This window comes from Pezoporus occidentalis, unplaced genomic scaffold (assembly GCF_034315485.1).
Source record: "Pezoporus occidentalis ecotype Australia unplaced genomic scaffold, CSIRO_AGI_Poc_V1 ctg24, whole genome shotgun sequence".
Lineage (NCBI taxonomy): Eukaryota > Metazoa > Chordata > Aves > Psittaciformes > Psittacidae > Pezoporus > Pezoporus occidentalis.
The window spans coordinates 6,930,996-6,953,596 of NW_026914285.1; the positions used below are offsets into that span (position 1 = coordinate 6,930,996).

The 22,601-nt window shown below is 42.3% G+C and overlaps 1 protein-coding gene across 1 annotated transcript in view; it reads right to left on the minus strand.

Moving 5' to 3' along the window:
* Positions 1-1,875, minus strand: part of SCAF4 (SR-related CTD associated factor 4) — a 47,074-nt gene extending 45,199 nt beyond the window's left edge. Inside the window, exon 1 of the mRNA XM_062622339.1 lies at positions 1,690-1,875. Within this exon, the coding sequence (XP_062478323.1) occupies positions 1,690-1,875 (186 nt within the window). The remainder of the gene's footprint in view (positions 1-1,689) is intronic.
* Positions 1,876-22,601: the final 20,726 nt, after the last annotated feature.

The window sequence follows — 22,601 nt, forward strand, 5'->3', positions numbered from 1 at the left end:
GAATGTCACTCAATATTTGACTGCATCAAACAAAAGCACCACACTTTTACTACATCTGAGAGGAAGATGTATGAAATAAAACATAACCATTTCTAAAATGGAGATTAGTCACAGAATACCAAGAAGCACTGCTCTCACTCTAAAGTCTCACATACTTTCACCATCAGATCAGCAAAAGGAGTGGGGCTTATCCTTTGAGAAACACTAAGCCCTGTCTGTACAATAAAGTTTTATCAGGTAGCAACATGTTCAAATAAATGAAGTAAATGCAATCATCTGCTAGAACTTCTGTTTATATTTAGGCAGGTAAGGATATTTCTATGTTTACACGGTAACTGAAAACGCCACATGCATGCCGTTCTGTTAACATCTTTGGGAAGCTTGCTTTGTACTCTTCCATACCACTCCTTCAAAATACCACAATATGCCCCTAGCATGGGCACATAAACAAAAATAGAACTGTTAACAGGAGGTGCACGCTACCTACTTTCCACTTTGTACTTATATAATTTTGCTAAAGATGAGTAGATTTTCGGGGGGGGGGGGTGAGTATGACAAGCAGTTGCAGAGAGTGAACTTTACACAGCATGATTTCATCACATGAGTAGTCTGCCATTTTTCTTGTTTCTGTTCAGCAAGCATGCACACAGCAACCTAACCCTCAAAACATATTAAATATTCTGGAATAGGTTCTAGCTTCACTTCCATTATCTGCAACAAGAACATGCTTTTTCTATAGTCCATACAGGATCCGCAAAAGTCAAATCACTGAACTGAGGCGGGATGGTCATCTTATCTAAGAATCATTTTAAGTCATGTGTCAAAAACTTTATAGAGACCAGAGTACTTTATTATATATTACGTAAAAACAACCACACTCCAGTTTCCAGTTCTTACTGGCTAAGGAATCAGCAAAAAATCAGAATAAGACAGACACCTTCTGTGTACCAGGAAAGGACAGCGAATGCCGTACTCTTTCCAGCCCAACTCGCACGTCGCTAACACTTGAGTCGATCCCTTAGCCCCATCCCCACGCTTCGTTGCTATAACAAGACAGCCCCCCCTCGCAGCTCTCCCTCTCCCTATTCAACCTCCAGCCTATCCTAACTGCCGCCCGTTCACATGGCAGGTCTCTCGCCAAACCACTGCGAGGAAATAAAAGTGCCTCGCGCGCTGAAACGCGGCTTCCCCCTCCTTAACAACACGCACGCAGTGGGAACGCCTTGTAACAGAGATCCCAGCTCGAACGCTCTCGACCGGGGCGAGGAGGGAACTCAGAAAATGAGGGGACAGAAATGGGGGCACAAATATTCCCTCTCAGCCCCCGGCCCACGCGGGAACGCGAGCTGCGCCGTCGCTCAGGGAACGCTCCTGGCCGTTGCAACCGCCACGGCAGGCCTGACCACGCTCGCCTCCATTTTACTCAGGAGACGTGATCTCCCCTCGCCCGCCCCTGAGACCGGCGGGAGGCCCAGCGCCGAGCCAGGGCCAGCGCTTGCCTGGGCCCTCCCCAAAGCAGGCCTCTGGCGGCGCCGTACCGGGCCCGCGCGGCCCAGAGCCGGAAGCCGAGCGGCGGGTTAAAGGCAGAGTGATGGCGACCACCCGTGACCCCCTACACCCCCCCCCCGACCCCTTAACGGCCACCCTGCTCACACCTCCTTCCCCTCACTCCCATTCCCCGGCTCCCACCTCCTGGTTGAAGGCGTTAGGAAGCGCGCTCGGCGCGGCCAGGGCACCACGTGACCCGGGGACGGGTAACTCCCCGAGCCCCGCCATGTCAGCGCTGGCCCCGCCCTGGGGAGGGGAAATGGCGCGGATCAAGCGCCTGGTAGGCGGCGCAGCGGTGCCGTTGGTGGTGTCCTGGTGCAGCAGCATCCCTGCTCTGCTGCTGGGCGGGCAGAGCCAGGACGCTCCGTGGCTTGTTCCTTTAGGCAAGGCTGCGGCTTCCGGAGCGGTGTTGGCGTGGCCTGGCCCGGTTCCCTGAGGGAGGTGGTGTGAGACAGGGTGCACGCTTGGGCCGTGCTCCTGCGGGGCTGGGGTGAGAGCGCACCTGTTCACACCTAAAAATTGGTCTTTTTCTTTCAGTTTCCTGGAATGGTATTTAGCAGGTGGCACAGCACTCCGTGAACCCGCTCTGAATAGAGCAAAGGACTCGGCGCTGGGGTGCGTTTCGATGTCTAGTACCGGCACGGTGGAAGAAACTGCTGCTTGCTTAAATACAAGACAGACCAAAACTGAAAGGCTTTTCTCTCAGTCAAATGGTTTGCCCCGGTAAAGAAGATCGTTAATGACTGCATGCACGCTGACAATGGGAGTTAATGTTTAAGAGAACAGGGCACCTATTCTGCAAAGTGTAGTTTCAAGGACATTAGCTGGCTATTGGCAGCTTATTTAAGAATGCATTTGTCAAGTACACTGTCAAGTGCTTTAGTAATGCGTTAGTCAGTGTCAAATCGTAGTGACTTGAGCTGTTTAACTTACAGTTTCATTATTAAAGGCTAATTCAGTACATCAGCAAGGGAATAAATTGGAAAGAGACTCGGAATGTTACAGAAATCTCACAAAAAGTGTAATTGGCTTTGTGTTTTACTATTGAGCTGTAGCTAGTGCTTGGGTTGTTAATCAAATGCAGATTACTTTCGAAAGTCTCTTCCCTCTGTCATCAATACGTTGTTGTCAAGCAATTAGTCCTTTTTAAAAGCAAGTATTTTGGAAGTTAAAGAAAGTTTATATTAATTAGAACTCTTGTCGTACTCTAATTATGCATAAAGAGGAGTTTATGCACAGATACATGGTTGATGGAGGATTTTTTTTTAAACTAACCAGGTTCTAGTGGCAAGTGGAAAGCTTTTCCAGATGTCATGAATTCCTATAGGTTGATCTTTAATTGGAAAAAGTCATATTTCTAGCTTCCTCCCTCCCACCTTCTTTAAAGAAAGCTGCCAAGCTAGAAAAGACTGAGGGTGGGGAAAAGATAATATTGCCCATCTACTGTCCGTGTCTTTGTGTTTGGTGGTTATTTTTTTTCTCCTCCTCTTTTAACATGGTAAATTACTTCCTATGCAGTTTTTACATAGGAACTAATTTACATGTTGTTACTCTTGTACATGTCACTGGCCAGCAGTTCACAAAAGGTAGCTTGTTTTGCCACCTGAAAAATAAGAAAGGCAAAGATAGAACTGGAGTATGTGGCGAGAGGTTGAAAAAAAAAAATGCAAAATATCTCTGTCCAGTTCTTCCATCAACTAAAGAGCTTTCTTAGAAGTAAGAATGGTGGTTTTGAGAGCTCTTGGCTTACGGAGAGAGAATGAGTGAGAATGGACTTCCTGCATTGGCGATTCATTTTTGGGTTTGAATACTAGGTGTTGAATTATGACATCTATTTCTATAATGCTGAGAACCTGACATTCTATTCCTTTCAGTATATACTTAGTAATACAAATGCAGCTCCCTTAACATCCTGTTAGCAGCTTATACTGAGTGCAGAAAAACAAAAGCTTCCAAGGCAGAAAAGCCTGCCAGTGGTTCTATAAATTCGCATTAAACCAGGGAGTTCATTTGCTATTAAAACTTTTTAAGTATTCTAAATTACATATTTGCCGTCACAGGGTGTCACTACAAGTTTCAGAGACTCCTCCAAAAACTTTCTGTTAAATGCTTTCAGTTTTCCTTATTGTTGTTTATGTATTAGGTATCGTTGTATTATGAATCTTAATTTTCTAAAAAAAAAAAAAAATTGCTTTTTATAGCATGTTTATAGTCAGACTTTGTGCATAACTGGATTTTACATAAGTTGGGGGGGGGGAGCGGGGGGAACGAGAACAATGTGGATGTATCCCAGTGTGTTTTAGAATTGCCTAGTATTCACCTACCAAGCTGAAGTCTGGTGTGGTTGTGTCTGTACTATGATACAGATCTGGTTCTCCCTGCAGTATAGACAGTTCCTTAGGGTCTGTAGTATTATGCCTGGCAATTTTTGTTCATTGAGAATTAAATTCTGATTCCTCAGGGGCTGAATGTTAGGATTTGGGGGTGGGACAGGGTGAAGTAGGTTAATTACTGCAGCTTTAGACTTCCGTCTGGGTTTTACTAGACTATGGCTTTGCTATTCAAAGCAGAGCTGCTTCATCAAGGTAAATGTTCATCAGTTTTCAAGTAAAATTTGCTATTGCTTGTGTTGTATGTACAGCTGCCTGTAGAGAGAGAAGATAATTGTGTAACTTCTTATAATGAAAAGAACATGCTCTTCATTACTTTTGGCAATTTTTAGTTTGCAGGTACTTGAGCTAGGCAGCAAGTTTATTATTTAGAGTTGCTTTTACAATATTAGACATTACATAAATATATGGTGTATGACAGCCAGGATTGTGTTATATATACTTGTACAATATAAAGAACAGCCCTTGCCCCAAAGACCATGCAATCCAGTGTGGTTCATAGAGCATATATTATCATACTTGTTGTTCATGTAATATAGACTTTAAAATATTGTTCAATATTATTCCAGATGTCATATGTTTAAGAATTTTTACTTGTGTTGGTGCATGGGTTTAGTTTGTTCAGCTTACTTTTGTTTCTGACAGATGGGCAATAAATGGGTACGTCAATGTATGGAAATTGCTGTTGAGAACAAATTATAGTTACTTGATGTAATGATTCTTTTTCTCTTTGTACCAGCTGATGAAATACATGTGCAAGTCTTATTCAAGCTTGTTGAAATCTGAAATGTTTTTGAATTCTGTGTAATACTTGTCATTTTATACATAATGAAATACAAGTTTAACTGAATTTCAGTTAGTTTAAGAATTTAGAGTTTTACATAATGATAGGTCTGTCATTTTTTTCTTACAGTAATGTTAAGTCTTGATCTTTGAATCCTAAATTTTGTTCACTCTTCTAAATTACTAGCACTGTGCATCATTATTGACAATGATTGACAAAGATCATCTGTAAAAATGTCATATTCTCTGTTCTTTGATTATCTGTGTCTGCCTATCAATGTTCCTCTGACTCATTCAGTAAGGATTAGTTATCACTTGCACACTATTGCACTGTAATTTAGTGTTGTAATTTAACTTTTTTACTAGTAAAAAAACTAGCTCTACCTCACATCATGGGGAGGGATTTACTTATTGTTCATCAAATACAGGCCATGCTAAAATCGGATCCCTGAAATCAGTAGGTATTTGAGGGAAGACCCTCACTCTTTCTGGGGAAGGCTTAAACTTGTATGCCTGGCACTGGGATTCTGTACTTGAGACTTAAACTGATGCTTCTGGATGCTGATTTTTGCTCTTGGTGTTTGCAAACTCAATTATTGCTGACAGGGAGACTGTAGTGGAACTGTGCTTTAAAAGCCTATTGGAAACTTTATGAGGCTAAGTGGTTTTGCCCGCCTGCTTAAGTAATCAGTGTGCAGAAGCTTTGGACAGAGCTAACTTTGATTTTAACTTCCACTATAAGTATGCAAGTATAGTTTAAGGTCTTGGATTCTAACCTAGAAGGCCTTGTATAGTTTAACAGCTGGTCACCATGGTGGTTGTCTCTCTTCCTTTCCACTGTTGGGTGCAAAGTGACATTTGGATATAAGTGACCAAAGTAAAACAAGATGATTCTGCAGGCAGCTTTCTGATGCAGACAGCTGGATTTGCTGTTTGCACATAGGATAGTCTAGCTGTGGATGTTTCTCTTGTGTTGTTAATGAATACCAAGATTTGAGCCTGGTATAAAATACTTCTTTCTGGCCATGGGGGTTACTTTTGAACTACTTACTAAGGGAAGTTGGAGGAATTGGAAGTAGGGAGGAATTTGTGAATTTTTGTTGTGAGCATTTCGATTTTTATGCTTTGCCATAATATTACTAAACTGCTGTTGATGAGCAGGCGGTGTGCGCTTGCAGCCCAGAAAGCCAACCGTATCCTGGGCCGCATCAAAAAGAGCGTGACCAGCAGGTCGAAGGAGGTGATCCTGCCCCTCTACTCTGCCCTCGTGAGACCTCACCTGGAGTATTGTGTGCAGTTCTGGTGTCCTCAACATAAAAAGGACATGGAACTGTTGGAACAAGTCCAGAGGAGGGCCACGAGGATGATCAGGGGACTGGAGCACCTCCCGTATGAAGACAGGCTGAGGAAGTTGGGGCTGTTCAGCCTGGAGAAGAGAAGGCTGCGTGGAGACCTCATAGCAGCCTTCCAGTATCTGAAGGGGGCCTATAGGGATGCTGGGGAGGGACTCTTCATTAGGGACTGTAGTGACAGCACAAGGGGTAACGGGTTGAAACTTAAACAGGGGAAGTTTAGATTGGATATAAGGAGGAAATTCTTTCCTGTGAGGGTGGTGAGGCACTGGAATGGGTTGCCCAGGGAGGTTGTGAATGCTCCATCCCTGGCAGTGTTCAAGGCCAAGTTGGACGAAGCCTTGGGTGAGATGGTTTAGTGTGAGGTGTCCCTGCCCATGGCAGGGGGGTTGAACTAGATGATCTTAAGGTCCTTTCCAACCCTAACTATTCTATGATTCTATGCGGTTGCATCTCTGCCATGGTATTTAAAATTAGCTGTCACTTTTAATGTGCCTGGTTTCCTTGAGTCAACACACTGGGCTCTTGCCAGAGGAGGGAACATGATCCCCTCCTCCTGCCTGTGAGGCTTTATTGTCTGAGTTACGTGTCCTCTCCAATTGGAGAACTGGTGTAGAAGGCATTCCTCTCCTTAAGATGTGTTCAGGTGAACGCTCTAGGAAAGCCTGGATATTGCCCCTGGGTACCTGAAATTTGCAAAGTATTCTCCTGTGCTAGATTTACAGAGTAATTCCCCTATTTCTTTCCCCATGAGAAGCAAGGAAAATCTGCATGAAATGTTCACTGGCATGTAGAAACATCTGTTTGGAGAAGTCCTTGTGGTTGTTGTGGTGAAGTGAGTGGCATGCTACCTGCAAGTGGTCGTCTGCCTCAGGTTTATTTGAAAGGCATGAGCATAAGATGAAACAGAGAGGAACCTTTAAAAAAAGGCTTGGAGTTGATCACAGCTATTTTTCTTTCTTTCCCCTATCCTTTCTTGTGGAAGTACTCTGGTTTGGTTGGTTTACTTGTCTTATTTTATTAAGTTTTATATCTTCATCTGTAATAGGGGCATTCTTCATTACTCCGTTTGCCTTACAAAGGCAAAATACCATGGATGTCACTGACTTCCCATAATTATAGCCGATGGCTTTATTATCCAGATTTTTCGAAAGCATGCTGGGAGAAGCATCACTGCTTCTAGCCTGAGTTATTGATACTCCAGCACATTCATTGTCAGAAATATTTTATGTCTGGGTGGGGGAAGAATTCTTGTGATAAAGACATGGCCAACTGCTAGAAGTCATGAAGACGTGTAGCAACCTAAATGATATTTCATATTATACTTAATACTTCATTTGTACAGTTTGGGGTAGGGTTTGTGTGTGTGTGTGTGTGTGTGAGTGATCTGTGGGATGTTTTTCTTGGGTAAGAACATGTATATCCAACATTAGGAAAGTGCAGCCATGTTCCTAAGTGATGAATGTTCACATATAAAGTGAACAGTGTTCTGAAGTACATTTCAGAAAGAGGGTCAGTCATCCTGTAGAAGGAGACCACTTTCATTTTACCCTTTGTCTCATGAAACTGGTCCAGGCTCTGATCCGCGCGTTGGCTCTGTGGGGTCAAGCAGGGTGGCACAGTGGAGAAATCACTAACGTGGCACTCAGAAAACCTGTGTGGCTGTTTCTCTCAGCTTTGTTAGTGGTCTTCTGGATGTCGTTTCAATCCCTCAGACCCATGTTTCACGTCAAGCATGTGGGAGTACCAGTGCTGGCCACCTCTATAAGGAGTCTGTATGCTTCATCCCCAGAGAAATTTGATTCTGGTTTCCCTCGTACACTATAGCAGAGGACAGATGATGACTCATCATACAGAATCATAGAATAGTTAGGGTTGGAAAGTACTTAAGATCATCCAGTCCCAGCCCCCCCTGCCATGGGCAGGGACACCTCACACTAAACCATGTCACCCAAGGCTGTGTCCAGCCTGGCCTTGAACACTGCCAGGGATGGAGCATTCACAACTTCCCTGGGGAACCCATTCCAGTTCCTCACCACCGTCGCAGTAAAGAACTTCTTCCTTATACCCAATCTAAACTTCCCCTGTTTAAGTTTGAACCTGTTACCCCTTGTCGTATTACTACAGGAGGAAATTCTTTCCTGTTAGGGTGGTGAGGCACTGGAATGGGTTGCCCAGGGAGGTTGTGAATGCTCCATCCCTGGCAGTGTTCAAGGCCAAGTTAGACGAGGCCTTGGGTGATATGGTTTAGTGTGAGGTGTCCCTGCCCATGGCAGGGGGGTTGGAACTTGATGATCTTAAGGTCCTTTCCAACCCTAAATATTCTACGATTCTACTTGTGGCTTGTCTATCTCTGATGCTTAGTTTAACCATTTATTTTAATTTTTTTCAGACAGGAGGAAGCCTCTGCCTTTAAAAAAAATATCTTGGATAACAGTATAGATACAGGATGTCCACCTGCCTCCGCTGGATCTTGACCATTACCCCAGAGATTCCAAATCATACAGCAGGGCAGTAGTAAGGAGCTCACTTTGCAAGATCTCGCACAACTCCTTAAGTAGTGGTGGCTTTGTGCTTGAAAGCTTATGGGATAGAATATTAACTTAGTAGAAGACAAAACACCATTTAGGTTTTCTATATAATCTAGACTTGCTTTTGCTGGTAGACACATGAGAACAGACTTCCTGCTTTGCTCCTCCATAGTTGTCTCACCAACCTCTTCTGGTCTGGTGTGGAAGCTGGCAAGATTATGAGACTAGACAAGATTTTGTAGTAGGTGTAAGGTTGAAGAGCAGCGTATGTCAGAAATTACTTCCTTCTCTGGCAATACTGTGGTGCTGCTGTTTCAGCTGTCCATTAGAGGCACAGAGACTGCTGACAGCTAACAGCCATTGAATAAAGGCTAATTCTTTTGAAAAATTCCATGTTTAACTATGGCTTGAGATGATGCGAACATAAGGAATTTAGGATACAGAACAAGGGAACAGATACAGAAATACATATTATATGTGATGGTTCATAGTCTGTCTAGCACATTATGGGGTTTATAACAACTAATGCGTGTGCTCGCATTGTCACATTGAAATTAATTATTCAGTGCTTTAGAAAACCTGCACAAGGAAACAGGTTTTTGATTGGTTTGGGTTTTTTGTTTGTTTGTTTGTTTTTGGTTTTGTTTTTTTTTTTAAGTTAGGAATCACAAATGCCATTTTAGTGAATCATTTATCTGAAAAAAGAAAAAAAGCTGCAATTCTAAGGCAGCCACCATTCTGAGTCAATTCCTAAGCATGTGTGTAAGCCAATAGCAACAGTTCACCACTGTCTCTGATGACTTTGTGGTCATAGTTGTTTACCCCCTTTCTTGTTAGGTATTTCAAAACAAAGTGTTTAATTTTTGGATTTGATGAAATTTTATTTCAACAGGGTTTTTTTCCCCACCCCCTCCATAAGTGAGGTGAGAAGCAGCAAAAAACTGTTCATGTTAACTGGATAGGAATTATGTTGCCTGTTTTCTGTGTTTGCTTATTTATTTAGGAGAAAATAACTCAGATTAGACAGCAAACAGAAACAGAAAATGCTGTCCTCAGCTTACTGTTTCTTGTGAGTAAAGCCTGGGAATATTCACCTCTTCCAACACTGATATCTATTTTGCAAAATAGTTCTAAGTAGAGTCAAACCCTGATGTCCTTAAATATTTAAGTTCTCTGCTTCTGAATTTCACTGAGATAAAGGCCCCACAGGCTTCCGTGGGGTTTGGCAAGCCTCTGTTCCTTTGCTCTGTACTTTGTACTCAGTTCCTTTAGTCTGTACTTAACCTCCTACTGGCATCAGTAGGTCAGAAGCATAGGGGCCTTTGTCCTTCGTGATTATCACAAAGCCCATCAAGCTCACTTTGAGTCTCAACATCTTTCAGAGAAAGAATAAACAGCTCCCTATTGTTCCTTTTAGTCTCTCTGTTTCCCTCCCAAATTATCTAGGACAAAAGGGCTTCTGAATTTTAAAGTAATTTCTGTTTGTGTATAATCACTTTGTAGTATGTTGTATAGTCCGTGTTTACAGTAACCAGTGCTCAAATGCTTTTTCTCATATTTTCCATGTCAGGCATTCAAAAAACTTGTTCAGCCCTTTTTTCCTCCCCTGTAGTGAGTGGGACTAAAAAATCACCAAAAACAGTGATCTGTAATTATTTGCTTTCCAGCTTCTGAAAGTTGGCTTTTTTTGTTGTTTCTTCCTCACGCTGACCAGAAAGTTAGATTTATATATATATATATAAAAAACTTAATATGAGATACATATATATGTATCAAGATGTTCATGTAGTCATGATGCAGTCACTACTTAAGAAGATGGGATTTTAAGTCATCTAAGTGTCATGAGGTGCCATAAAATTCTGGGTACTAGCAGCGATACTTGATTTACTTTCGGATGTAACCACAAAGTATTTAAGAAGGCGTATGTAACTTTTAAGCCTTTTTAGTTTTGCAATATACTGGTAAAAATGTCTAGTCAGATTATATTTGAGGGAGGAGAAAGATATTTTATGCAAGCGATAACAGTTCTTAGATACTGGTTTATAAAACGTGGCAATAGGTGTCTCAGTCTTCATGGGAGATGTGTGGACAGATTGCTGCGATTCACTTTATTCACGTACACATTTTCAATAGGGTTCTGTGTTGCTGTTGTAGCCCAACAACAAAGTACAGAGATGACAATTGTCAAATTCTCTGAAATTCAACTCAAGTGTCCTATGAGGTATTTGAACACTTTTCCTTAGTATTAATGAGAAGTACCAGTGGGACAATCCTTGTTTGTGGCATCTATTCAGCTTTTCAGGTTTCAGCATGTTGATCTTGGAACACAGGATAAGTAGGACTTTCCGGGACACTGTCTGCAGCTGCTCCCAACTGAGGTGAATGACATTATTTAATGAAGATACAACTAAAAGTAGAGCTTTGTGTCTGTCGTTTCCCACTCTACCAGCATTAGAAGGATGTTCACAAATGTGACATCTCTGAACTTTAGGAAGAAGCTTTCACCTTCCAGATGATTTTTTTTCATATTAAATGTGTGGGCTACTCCTGTCTCTAGAGTAAGTAATTATTCACTGGCTTTACTCCTTCATTTTAAAAGCTTTTTTTTTTTTTTTCCCCCCAATTTCCTTACAGTCCCTGTTGTGGCCAGAAGATGGCATTTATGTACATACTAAGAAGGGGTAAATGAGGCTACTATAATTTACCTCACTTTGATCTCATAGCACATGAGGGACACGGATTCAAGTACAAAGTCCAGGAACTTGTTACTCCACGGAAAAAAAAAACTCTGTTTCCTTATTCAGTAGTAAGGATCTGATATGGTCCTGAATTCAGAAGGTAACCATCAAACAAAAATCCTGTGTGTTTGTTGGTTTTGGGTTTGGTTTTTTTTTGAGAATAATCTAAAAGCACTTTTTTTCTGTTCCAGGTAATTCTGTGCTACACGTAAAGGCCTTGTTTAAAGATGATTTTCCACTGAAATAGATTTTGCTTTTTGTACTTGTCCTTCCTCCCCCATTATGGTATTTATGTCCTTCATGGAGACAGTTCTCCAGCATAATTAACTGCCTAATGTCGTAAGCCATCCCATCATGAATGTTTTTATCCTAGTATAACTGTCAAATATCAGGGACATTGCTCTAAACTAGTCTTGTTAAAACAATACATTTCTCCTGTGTAGCCATGTTCAAAGGGATGAAGCTCTGAAGCTGCATATAAGAAATTGCAGGTGGAGGATATAAAGGGGCTGCAATTTGTCTAGGCAGTTTCCCAAGGCTGTTAGCATGGTTTTTTTTTTGCAGATCATGGGGCCCATCTAAATTGGAGCAAAAACTAAATGGGTTTGGCTGGCCTGCTGTGCATGGGGTAGTGCTTTCTAAAATCCCTGGACCCATGGCTGTGGCACTCTCATGGGGTCAGGATCAAACCTCCCTGTAGCTCTGCTTTTCAAATGAACCTTTTACGTTGACATGTCAGTTCATTGCACCAAGAGCCACAGTCAGTGATCCCTTACGACTTTCTGTCCCTTTCACTTGCCATTGCTCCCAGCCTTCTTCCCACTACCATTTTTTACCACCAATTTATTTTTCAGGATTCACTTCCAAACCTTTTGCTTTGCTCTTTATGAAAGCAGTAAGCATTGTAGTGGAGAGTGCTAGCTTGCATTCAAACTTCCTCATCCTGTGAGTCCTGTTTCAGTCAGTAAACTTGAAAACCTGTTTCATTTGTGTTTTCATCCAGTGCCTCATGGTGATAAGATCGTTAGAGATATATATATGTGTGTATATATATATATACACACACATACCCACAGGCATGCATGTTGCACCATGGCCGCTAACGACCAGATGATTTTCTACATTGCATGCAAAGGGATTCTTACAGAGGATGGTTCATCCCCTGCCTCTGGTGGTTGTTTTTGTGATTTAGGACCAAATTAAGCCATATCAAACCCCAGCTCAGTCTTTGAAGATCTGCATCCAAGTGCTAAACCCTTAAACAATCCAAAGGGCTGCTGGGGCTTATGAAGTCTCAAGACTGCAATTAACAGTCTTGGAAGGGAAAGCAGCTAGAAAATACCTCTGTTGTCGATTGTATGCAAATGTCAAATACTTGACCACTGGCAGGAGATAGAAGCCTATGAGCTGTGAAAGAAGGAAGGAAGGAAGGACTGCAAGGAGCACTAGGGGTGTGCTGGCTGACTGGCTGCATTGGAATTGACCATGGGGAGGCTGCAGTAGTCTGGAGTCCTGGCTCACTGATGGTCCAGAACAGGGTTTTAGCTGGAACGAGGCACAATTGTTATCCAGACTGCGTGCTTTCATTTATTTATTTATTTATTTGTGTGTGTGTGTAAACCAGGTCTCAGTAGTTCTTTGACTGGATGGCTGTAGGTTCTTGGCAGAGAGATGTAAGCCTTCTGCTGGTATTTTGCACTGTCTGACTGCACAGGTCATAAGCTTCGAGCAGTTCTTGGCAATGGGAGTGTACCTGCTACTAAATGCATATGTAATACTGTGCCTTCTTTGACCATGAACTGTTAGCACAGTTAAAACTCTTCATTTACAAACCAGGGATTGTTTGGGTTTTTGTTTTTGTTGCATTTTGTTTGTTTGGGGTTTTGGTTTTGTTGGATTTGTTTTGGTGGTTTGTGGGGTTTTTCGTAAAGTAGAACTACAGTAATTTCAAATATAAATAATTAGCAAATTGGACCCTGCCAAAATAAATGTTACCCGGCATTTGTGAATTTGCCACTATTTCAAGAGAGAAAACAAGATGTATGATGGGTACATTGTTTCATGTGCTTCTCCAAAATATACTCAAGTACTACAAAGAGAGAGGTTTTTTAAGTCCCTGTGTTGCATATAACATCTGGGCATAAGGTACTGTGGGAGACCTGGCTTCTTTCTGTAGCTGCCCTTACAGCATCCTTTTGGTGCTGCTTGGCCACAGCACCCCTTCTGTAAGATGTGGGTGATGGTGCCTCTCGGAAGTCACTACGCACTTTGAGTGAGTGGTGGATTGGTGTTTACGAGGCAAATTAAAGACTTGAAGTAGTCCAGTGCGAAACAAGAGGATATGGAACATCAGTGCATATCAGTTTGTATTTGACTTTGCTTAATATCTCATGAGTTATGTTTACATTTCATTGGGTAGAGAAAACCAGCTTCTGAACCCATTAACTGAAATGACGTCTATCAAAATAGCAATATACTGTTAAGGTGAAATTTTCAGCTAATTGCATAGCCTCCTACAAAACATATGTAGGTTGTTTTAACTTAAGCACACACACAAAAAAATCTCACTGTGTGCATGTGAAGTTAGTGCTCATTCATACAGGGTGCTCATCGGTGAAGTCTACAATTGGAAGCCTTGTGGTTTCTTGCAGAAAATCAGACCATTTGGTATCCGCATAAATTCCTTCTAGTGTCATGTAGCACACCTAGGTGTCCTGTCACTGTGGCTGAGGGGGGGAATTCAGCTAGTGTACTTTGCTGAGACAACCAGAAGGTTCTGGTTAGGAGGGAAGTTTGTTGGTTGCTGAAGCTCCCAAAATAGTTGAAAAGCAGTCTTGAAATTCTGTGAATGTAGAGTGTTTCTTAGGTACTTTGTGGAGGTACGATAGGCAGCCATCCCAGGCCTGAGTGGTAGTAGCACATTAAGGTCTCAAGCATGATAATGCCTGCAGGGTGCCAGAAGCTCTGGAGCCTGTCCTTCAGCTGTTCACAGGGATGGTGAGCTTCAATTTCAAGGGCACTCTCAAAGCTTTTGTCAAAAAGCAGTAGAAACTTATGCAAAAGCATTTCCCAAAGCCACAGTAGAACCCAGAAGATTGCGTCCCACAGAAGACCACAGGAATTAGATAACAACATGATGTCCAGTATCTGTGTCTAGGTCTGTGTATGGGGAGGCAAGATGGGCATCCAGGGGAGGGACCTTGTCAGATGTTCCAGTGCCACCCACCTGCTAATATCAGCCACAGCTTAATGTGCAAGTGAGAGAGTAGCTGCAGAGTCCTTCCATCGCCCTCTTAGAATCATAGAATCCTTTAGATTGGAAAAGGCCTTTAAGATCATCTGGTCCTACTGAAAACCTAGCACTGCCAAGTCCGTCACTAAGCCATGTCCCCAAGCACCTCATCTGCCTCCAGGGATGGTGGCTCAACTACTTCCCTGAGCAGCCTGTTCCAGTGCTTGACAATCCTTTCAGTGAAGAAATTTTTCCTAATACCCAGTCTAAACTTTCCCTGGCACAACTTCAGGCCGTTTCCTCTTGTCCTATTGTTTGTTACCTGGGAGAAGAGACGGACCCCCAACTCTCTCCACCCTCCTTTCAAGAAGTTGTAGAGAGTGATAAGGTCTCCCCTGAGCCTTCTCTTCTCCAGACTAAACAATCCCAGTTCCCTCAGCTGCTCCTCATCAGTCTTTGTGCTCCAGACCCTTCACCAGCTTTGTTTCCCTTTTCTGGACCCACTTCAACACCTCAGTGTCTCTCTTGCAGTGAGGGGCCCAGAACTGCACACAGGATTTGAGGTGCGGCCTCACCAGTGTGCAGTACAGAGGGACAATCACTGCCCTAGTTCTGCTGGCCACGCTATTTCTCATACAGGCCAGGATGCCTTTGGCCACCTTGGCTGCCTGGGCACAAGCTGCTCATGTTCCGCTCCATCAGTCAGCACCCTCAGGTCCTTTTCCACTGAGCAGCTTTCCAGCCACTCTTCCCCAAGCCTGGAGCATTGCATGGGGTTGTTGTGGCCCAAGTGCAGGACCTGTCATTTTGCCCTGTTGAGCCTCATACCATTGACCCTGGCCCATTGATCCAGCCTGTCCAGATCCCTCTGCAGAGCCTTCTTATCCTTTGACAGATTGTCCTGGGTTCAGCAGTAGCAGTCATGTTTTTCCTTTGTGTTAGCTGGTGCAGTGCTGTGTTTTGACTTCCAGCCTGGGAACAGTGTTGGTGAAGCCGATGTTTTCGGTTGTTGCTAAGTGATGTTTACCCTGACCAAGGACTTTGTGAGGCTCATGCTCTGCCAGGGAGGAGGGGAAGCTGTGAGGAAGCAGAGACGGGGCGCCTGACCCGGGCTAGCCAGGGAGGTATTCCATACCACAGCACGTCATGCCCGGGGTGGGGGGTGACTGGGAGTTACTCGGAAGGACAGGGGCTTCCGGGTGGAACTCGTTTTCTTGGCCGGTGGTATCGTATTCTCTTCCCTTGTTATTTTCCCTTATCATTGTTGTAGTTGATAGTAGCGGTGGTGATTTGTGTTGTACATTGGTTGCTGGACTGTTCTTGTCTCAACCCGTGGGAGTCGCACTTTTTCGATGCTCCTCCCCGTTCCTCCGGGAGTGGGGAAGGGGAGAACCCCGGTGGGGGGGGGACACGGACCTCGATTGTTGTCAGCTCGGCACCACTCACTGGGAGTGAGTGAACAAGTTACCTGACTGGGTTTAAACCACAACACAGATCAACACTCCCACCCAGATTGGTGTTGTCTGCAAACTTACTGAGGGTACATTTGATCCCCATATCCAGATTGAAAAAGATATTAAGCAGAACTGGCCTCAGTACTAAGCCCTGGGAAACACAACTTGTGACTGGCCACAAGTCTCCATTTGTGACTCCTGACTGGGTGCAGCATGACTTGTCCCATGGTTGTGGGTGTACATAGTGTTTAGACCCAAAACTTCCCACATCCTAGGGAAGCTGATAAGTCATTTTGTCTTTTCAGGATTTTAGGTTTTAATTTCCTGCTAAAAAGAGCAGTGTTTCTCTGTGTTATCCTGTTCCTCTGCAGACTCACTATGCATTTGTACTCTCTTGCCTTCTGAGAGCTTGCGGTGGCTCTCTACTCTGGCAATATTTGGATTTCTGCGCTTGCTCTGCTGTTGCTATGCGACCAACTACCGACAGTAGTTGCTTGACCCTTTCTTTGGATGATATTAATATGCAGGAGAAATCAGTGCCAGCTGTAGTTTATGTGACCCCTCGTAACCAACCTTCTCCTTGCTTACGTCTTGCCTCTGATACTGCTTGAAGTGAGTTACTGAATGTTGCTTGGCATTGGGTATCATGTAAAGTGACCATTGACAGAAACAGAATGTAAGTACCATGAGGTCATCTTCACTTGCTGAAACTATAAAAACTCTTAAGGACAGAAAATAAGAGCATGAACAGAGATTCGTGTGATGAGCCCTCATACACAACCAAAAGTTAGAAGGTCACATAAAAAAAAAGTATCTTTGGGACAGTAGACGGGCAGTTCAAACACTTGTGAAATCTAAGTGTGTTTTTATAAGGAAACCTTTCTGGGTAAATGTCTCTCTGGCCATCCTTTTAGTGGTAGCACAGTCCTTGGGGTGGCTTTTCAGAAGTAGTACTTCTGCTTCTGAAGGTAGTTGATTTCTGTTGACAGTCAATGGCAATTTAGTACCTGATGGCTGTACCTACCTTTGAGAAGTTTCTTTCATAGCACAGGCCTGAGTTTTTTGTTTCTTTGTTGTTTCTTTGTGTTTGTTTTTTTTTTTAATTCCAAACCAGAACAGCTGGAAAGCGCTGGTTGGCATTGTAGTGACAAGCACTGATGAGTGTCCCATGAGACAGCTGCCTTCCCTTTCCAGCACTTGCCACACATGTCCTTAAGCAAAGCATTTTGTCTGGCATTTCCAAACTGGCTGTGGCTTGTGGCATCTTTTTTTCAGGCCGTATTCAATATCCTTTATACTTCTAGAGGTGCCATTTGTACTCTGGAGTATGACAAGAGCATTTCTATAAAGAACATTCTTAATGTATTAGGTGAAGTGAATTATTTATTTGGGATCAGTGCATTGTTTTCTGTTGACCTACCACATAAGTGGGTATATAAATAGAAGCACAATATGTAAAACATGTCATCCTAAAGTTAAACCAGAATAAATTCATAACTTTGCCTTTTAATTTTAATATATTTGCAAATTCTTTAGTGATAAGTTAGCTGCAGCCACAGTGCCTTCATTAGCATTATCCTTGTCCTCCACACATGTATGTGTGTGTTTAATTTTCCTAATGTTTATAAGCCTGGGGATTTTTGTGTGATGAGAAACATACATTGCAAAGATGTTTTCAAATATATTCGTTACTGTGTTTTCTCTGTTTTTCAATACTTAAGCTACATCCACGATTATGAGATGTGTTAGAAAAATATAGGTAAATTTGTAGTGGATTCTAGGAAAAATATCTTGTCATAAGTACACAGGTATAGTTGGAAACATTCACGTTGAATACATGTACTTCTAAGTAAGATTTTTATTTAGATTTTTTATTCCAATGTAGTGGTTGAGATGTACTTCAGAATTAATTATTTCTGACATTTTGGAAAGATTTTTCAAACTGCTCTATGTATTTTATATTGTACTATTTGGAAATCAACCAACTGGAAATGGGATACATTTGGCGTGGACTGTGAAGATATGTGTATTATGCTTTGAATGACCCTGAAGTTTGTTAGCATTTTATTTAAAATACCAAGAAAATGAAGCTCATGCAATTACGAGGGTTTTTTACATATTTTTGCGGTTTGGGGAAACTAGACTTTTATCTGGTCAAAGGATTACCTATTTATGTATGTCATTATTGATTAATAGATTCGATTAAACCTTGGCTATTGAGAGTCCAAACCATTACCCTCCTCAAGTAGCAATTCTTATATATAAAAATCACCCTGTTATATCACTGGGGTTTCTTTTTAAACTGTTGTAAGAATGAACTAATTCTTAATATTTTGCTTTAAGTATATTTATGTATGCCTTTGCTCCACTAAAAAGTACTTATTCTATTTGTTTCAAGATAAAGATCTCTTTTTTTCATCTGTCTTATCTCTTATCCTATATTGTTGTATTTTAGGGGACAGACTAAAGGAGTACTTCTAACTGTAAGTGATTCAGAATGCTGCAGTGCACTTAATAACAAAGTATTTCATTATAATCTTCTTGCTACATAACCTTTCCTGTCTGTCAGTCAGTTGATTGGTTTTCATAACCCACTTTGACTGTCTGGCACAGTAAAACACTTTGCTATTTATGTGAGTGGCTTGCAGGGTTATTGGTGTCAGAAGCAAGCTGAAGATGAGAACTGTGACCAGACACTCATCACACTTGCTTTTCCTGCTCCATCTCTGGTCCTTCAGGGGTCAGCAAAGCAGCTGGAAGAGCCCTGGGTCCTGCAATTGAACATTCCTGAAAAATCAGGCTTGTTAGCAGTTGCTTGTACCAGAGCAGCAGTTTAAAGCTGTGGTAGTCTCTGTTCTGAAGGGGTTAGGAATTTCATGCAATATAATGTGGGTATGGGAAAGGTCTGCCTCAGAAGAATAGTATGTGCCTCATGTTTTATGGGAGCCATCCATAGTTTTCTCTTTGTGAATCATTTATCTCTTTGATGCCCACTCAGCTAACACTTTCCATGCTCTGATGGTTTGTTTTACAGGAGTCAGTGCATCTAAGGATTTGTGAAATTTCAATTACTTGACTGAGAGGGTGAGCAGCTGATTTGCCAAGCCCCTCCCAATGCCATACAAAATAGATGTAAGTAAAAAGAAGAAGGCATAAGATCATCAGAGGTTAGTTCTCTTATTTTCCATAAATGAGGTAGATCTCCCTAATTGAAAGGCAGATTAAGCTATTGAGCCATTGCCACTTTTCTAATGCTTTATACCAAGTTCCACACACACTCAGGAGCTCAGCACCTTTGTAATGAGTAAACCAAGAATTTCTGCACTTTGACTGTGTGTGTAATCACTAGGTTTTTAAATATATCCCTGGATTCATCATGTAAACATAACATTGTCCCATTTGTCCTTCACCTTTCCATGTTTTGGAGCTTCATCTCATCTTCATTCTAAGTCTGCTTCTCTCTCCCTTTGCATTTCTAATAACAAGCTTGTGACTAGTCCTTCAATCATCTTCCATGATAAGTGAAGCTGGGTTGTCAGGAGATAAAATATTTTATTAGATGAATGCATATAGCTGGAAAAAAAAACTCTAGGCAAGCTAGTGAAAGCTGAGCAAACTGTATCAGTGATTGAATAAAAAATAATGTCTTTCCCTATGAACGATACTTTGCTTCACCTTTCCACTCTCCCTGTCCAACACTGTAACCTCCAATGCCAGTGACAAAACTGTGTCTCAGTTCTCCAGGGTATGGGGTTCATTACAAAAGAATAATTTTAGTTTATGGTTTGTAATGCCAGGTGAGCTACCACAATGCTCTACTCCACCTTCCTGTTTGACACACAGCATCAGGCTTCTTCCCGTTTGAAGTACAGTGTCTTTTAGAAAAACATCTGATTTTGATTTACAGAATTCCAAAGAAGGAGACTTTGCTATAATGCCTTGCTGGGTTGCTGGGTTAATTACCCTCACTGTTAAAAATATGTGTCTTATTTTATAGCTTGAATTTGTCTAGATTCAGCTCCCAACCACTGGATCTCATTATAACTTTGTCTGTGACCCTGTGTTCATACTCAGACATGCAGACTATGAGCAATCGGCCCCTCCCTTTGCTAGGCTTAAAAGGACCAAATTCTTCCACTGTTAAGTGAATTATTTCAGTCTTTCTTCACTCTTATAGCTCTTTCCTGAACTTTCTTCAGTTTACCAACTTATTCCTCAAATTATGGAGAACAGAACCACATGCAGTTTCCCAGATGGGGTTACAGGAGTGCAGGTGATCATTTAGCAGGTTTTTAATTTACTCCTTGTTTTTCCTTTGTGTATGCATTATGTGCCACATTTTAAATGGACTAAGATCATATTTTTGATAGGCAGAAATACCCATCCAATGCCTGAGTCACATTATCTCTTTTGGACATTTAAGAGCAGTCAGGGAGTAGCAGGGTCTGAAAATGATACCAAAGCCAAAGTTTTCATGAGTAATTCCTCTTCCCTGCCAGATACTTCAAGATACTTAATGTTCATCAGCCAGATGGATAAATCAATGCTGATTCAAGGGAGAAAGTATGTGTTTGCAATACAAACAGGTGCAGAAATGAATAACCTAGTGGGTTTTGTAATAATCAACCTGTTATCCTGACATATTCAAACACAGCTTTCAGTGATTCTACAATCATGTAAATACACAAACCCAGAACTATTTTTGTTTCCTGTGTGGGTTGTTGTTTTTTTTTCTTTTTTGGTTGGTTTGGGTTTGTTTTTTTTTTGTTTTGTTTCTCTAGAAAGTTTACCAGTAAGAAAAAATGTAAAAGTTTAATTTGGACCCAGCAGGAACCAGCTTCCAGTTTTCCACTGAAGGTTTTACAAGGATGTGTTGACTGGAATCTCTCTGCAGAAAATTTATAAGCAGCACTTTTTACACCCAAAATAGATTTGGTCATTCCCTACATATTTAGGGCTTACCTTGTAAAACTTTCTCAGCAGGACTAGTCTGATTTTGTTAAACAGGAGTGTTCATTTGGGCATGGATTACCTATGTAAAGAAATGTTTTAGAAATCACATATGCTCAGAGATAGACTAAATGATCTGCACAACACTAACCTAAAAAACACCCAAAACATGAACCAGAAGGGAAACACAAAAACAGCTAAGACTTATTTTCAAGCCAACTTAATGATGTTTGGAGGTGGGATTAATGACTTTTAGATGCATAAACTAGCATTACCTGAGGGCCTCCTTAGCGCTCTGCAGGCAGGCTGTCTGAGGAGTTGGATGGGAGTGCAAAAGTCAATCTTCCTGGCAGTGCTGAGAGGTGGTGCTTCAGGATCTTCATGTGGAGACAAAGCTGGAGCCAAAAAAAAAGCCCTCTCCAAAACTGTTAACTTTAGTACACTTGATGCTCAGGAGTTTTGTCTCAGTACACCTGAGGTCCGGAAGTTCAGGATTGCAGCAGGGGTGCCCACCCTCTGTCTGGTGGTGGAGCCAGCTGCCTGTTGTTGAAGGTTTGAAAGGATGCATCTGGTGGTGATGCCAGATCCAGGGCATTTGGGGCACTTTATCTAGACCCTGTAGCTGCAGCAGGGAAGCATTGTGCAGTGCTGGCTGCTGAGCACTGTGTCCTGCTGAACTGGCTGCAGTTAGGGCTGCCAGGCAGGCCACTTGTGAAGAAATTGCTCATTTCTGCTGAGCTTGGTAGCTTGTCAGCCACTTTAACAGCCTGTGCAACTTTCCTTTTGCTAACACCACCCAACTCCTATCCTCTCTCTCCTTAAGTGAAGCAAATCCTCCCCAGCATCCCTGGGACCAGAGTCTAGTGGCCACAGCAGTAGCCAAAGTGGCATCTGGGGGCAATAAACCCATCTCTGTATGAGGACACTGGCAAGGCAATGGGGAAACAAAATCTTGTGGAAAAGATTATTTCACCAGCATATCTTTTTGTTTAGGAGGGGGAAGTTGGAGACATGGGCAAATGGTCTAAACAATCAGTAGTCCCAGAGCTCCTACTGTTTTGTGTTCTTTGTCTAAACCAACATCGTAGCGGACTTGAGCTTGTTGATAATGCTTCCAAGACTGAAAAATAAGCAAGAAATAAAAAATAACCTGGAGAAAACCAGAAAATAAATGGGAGCAAACATCCCTTTGAGTATGCAGTGAGCGCTGTTCAGATAAGCTGCTTTTGGCCAAGGTGCCTGGGAGGGAGCTGGGGGCAGCTTCTGGAGGAGGTGCTGCTTGCTGCCACAGCATGGCCGTCTCAGATGCCCAAGCCAGAAGCCAGGATTTTGAGGGTGATGTGTAGCTGTGCAGAAAGGGAACCGTGCAACACTGAGAGATTCAGTTGTGGACTAAAGCACAGGTGGAATGGAAACAAGCTTTGGAAGGAAGGCCTTGCACAGTGCATCCCCAAGGTTGGGCATGTTGGAAGGAGAAACCAAACCAAGTATGGTTCGCCACAAAAAAAAAAAAACAAACAAAAAAATCCTACTGCAGGAAACTTTCAGGTAATTTATGAAATAATTACACAAGTATATGGTGTATGAGCTACGCTATTGACAGAGAGGTTCCCTGCAAAATAC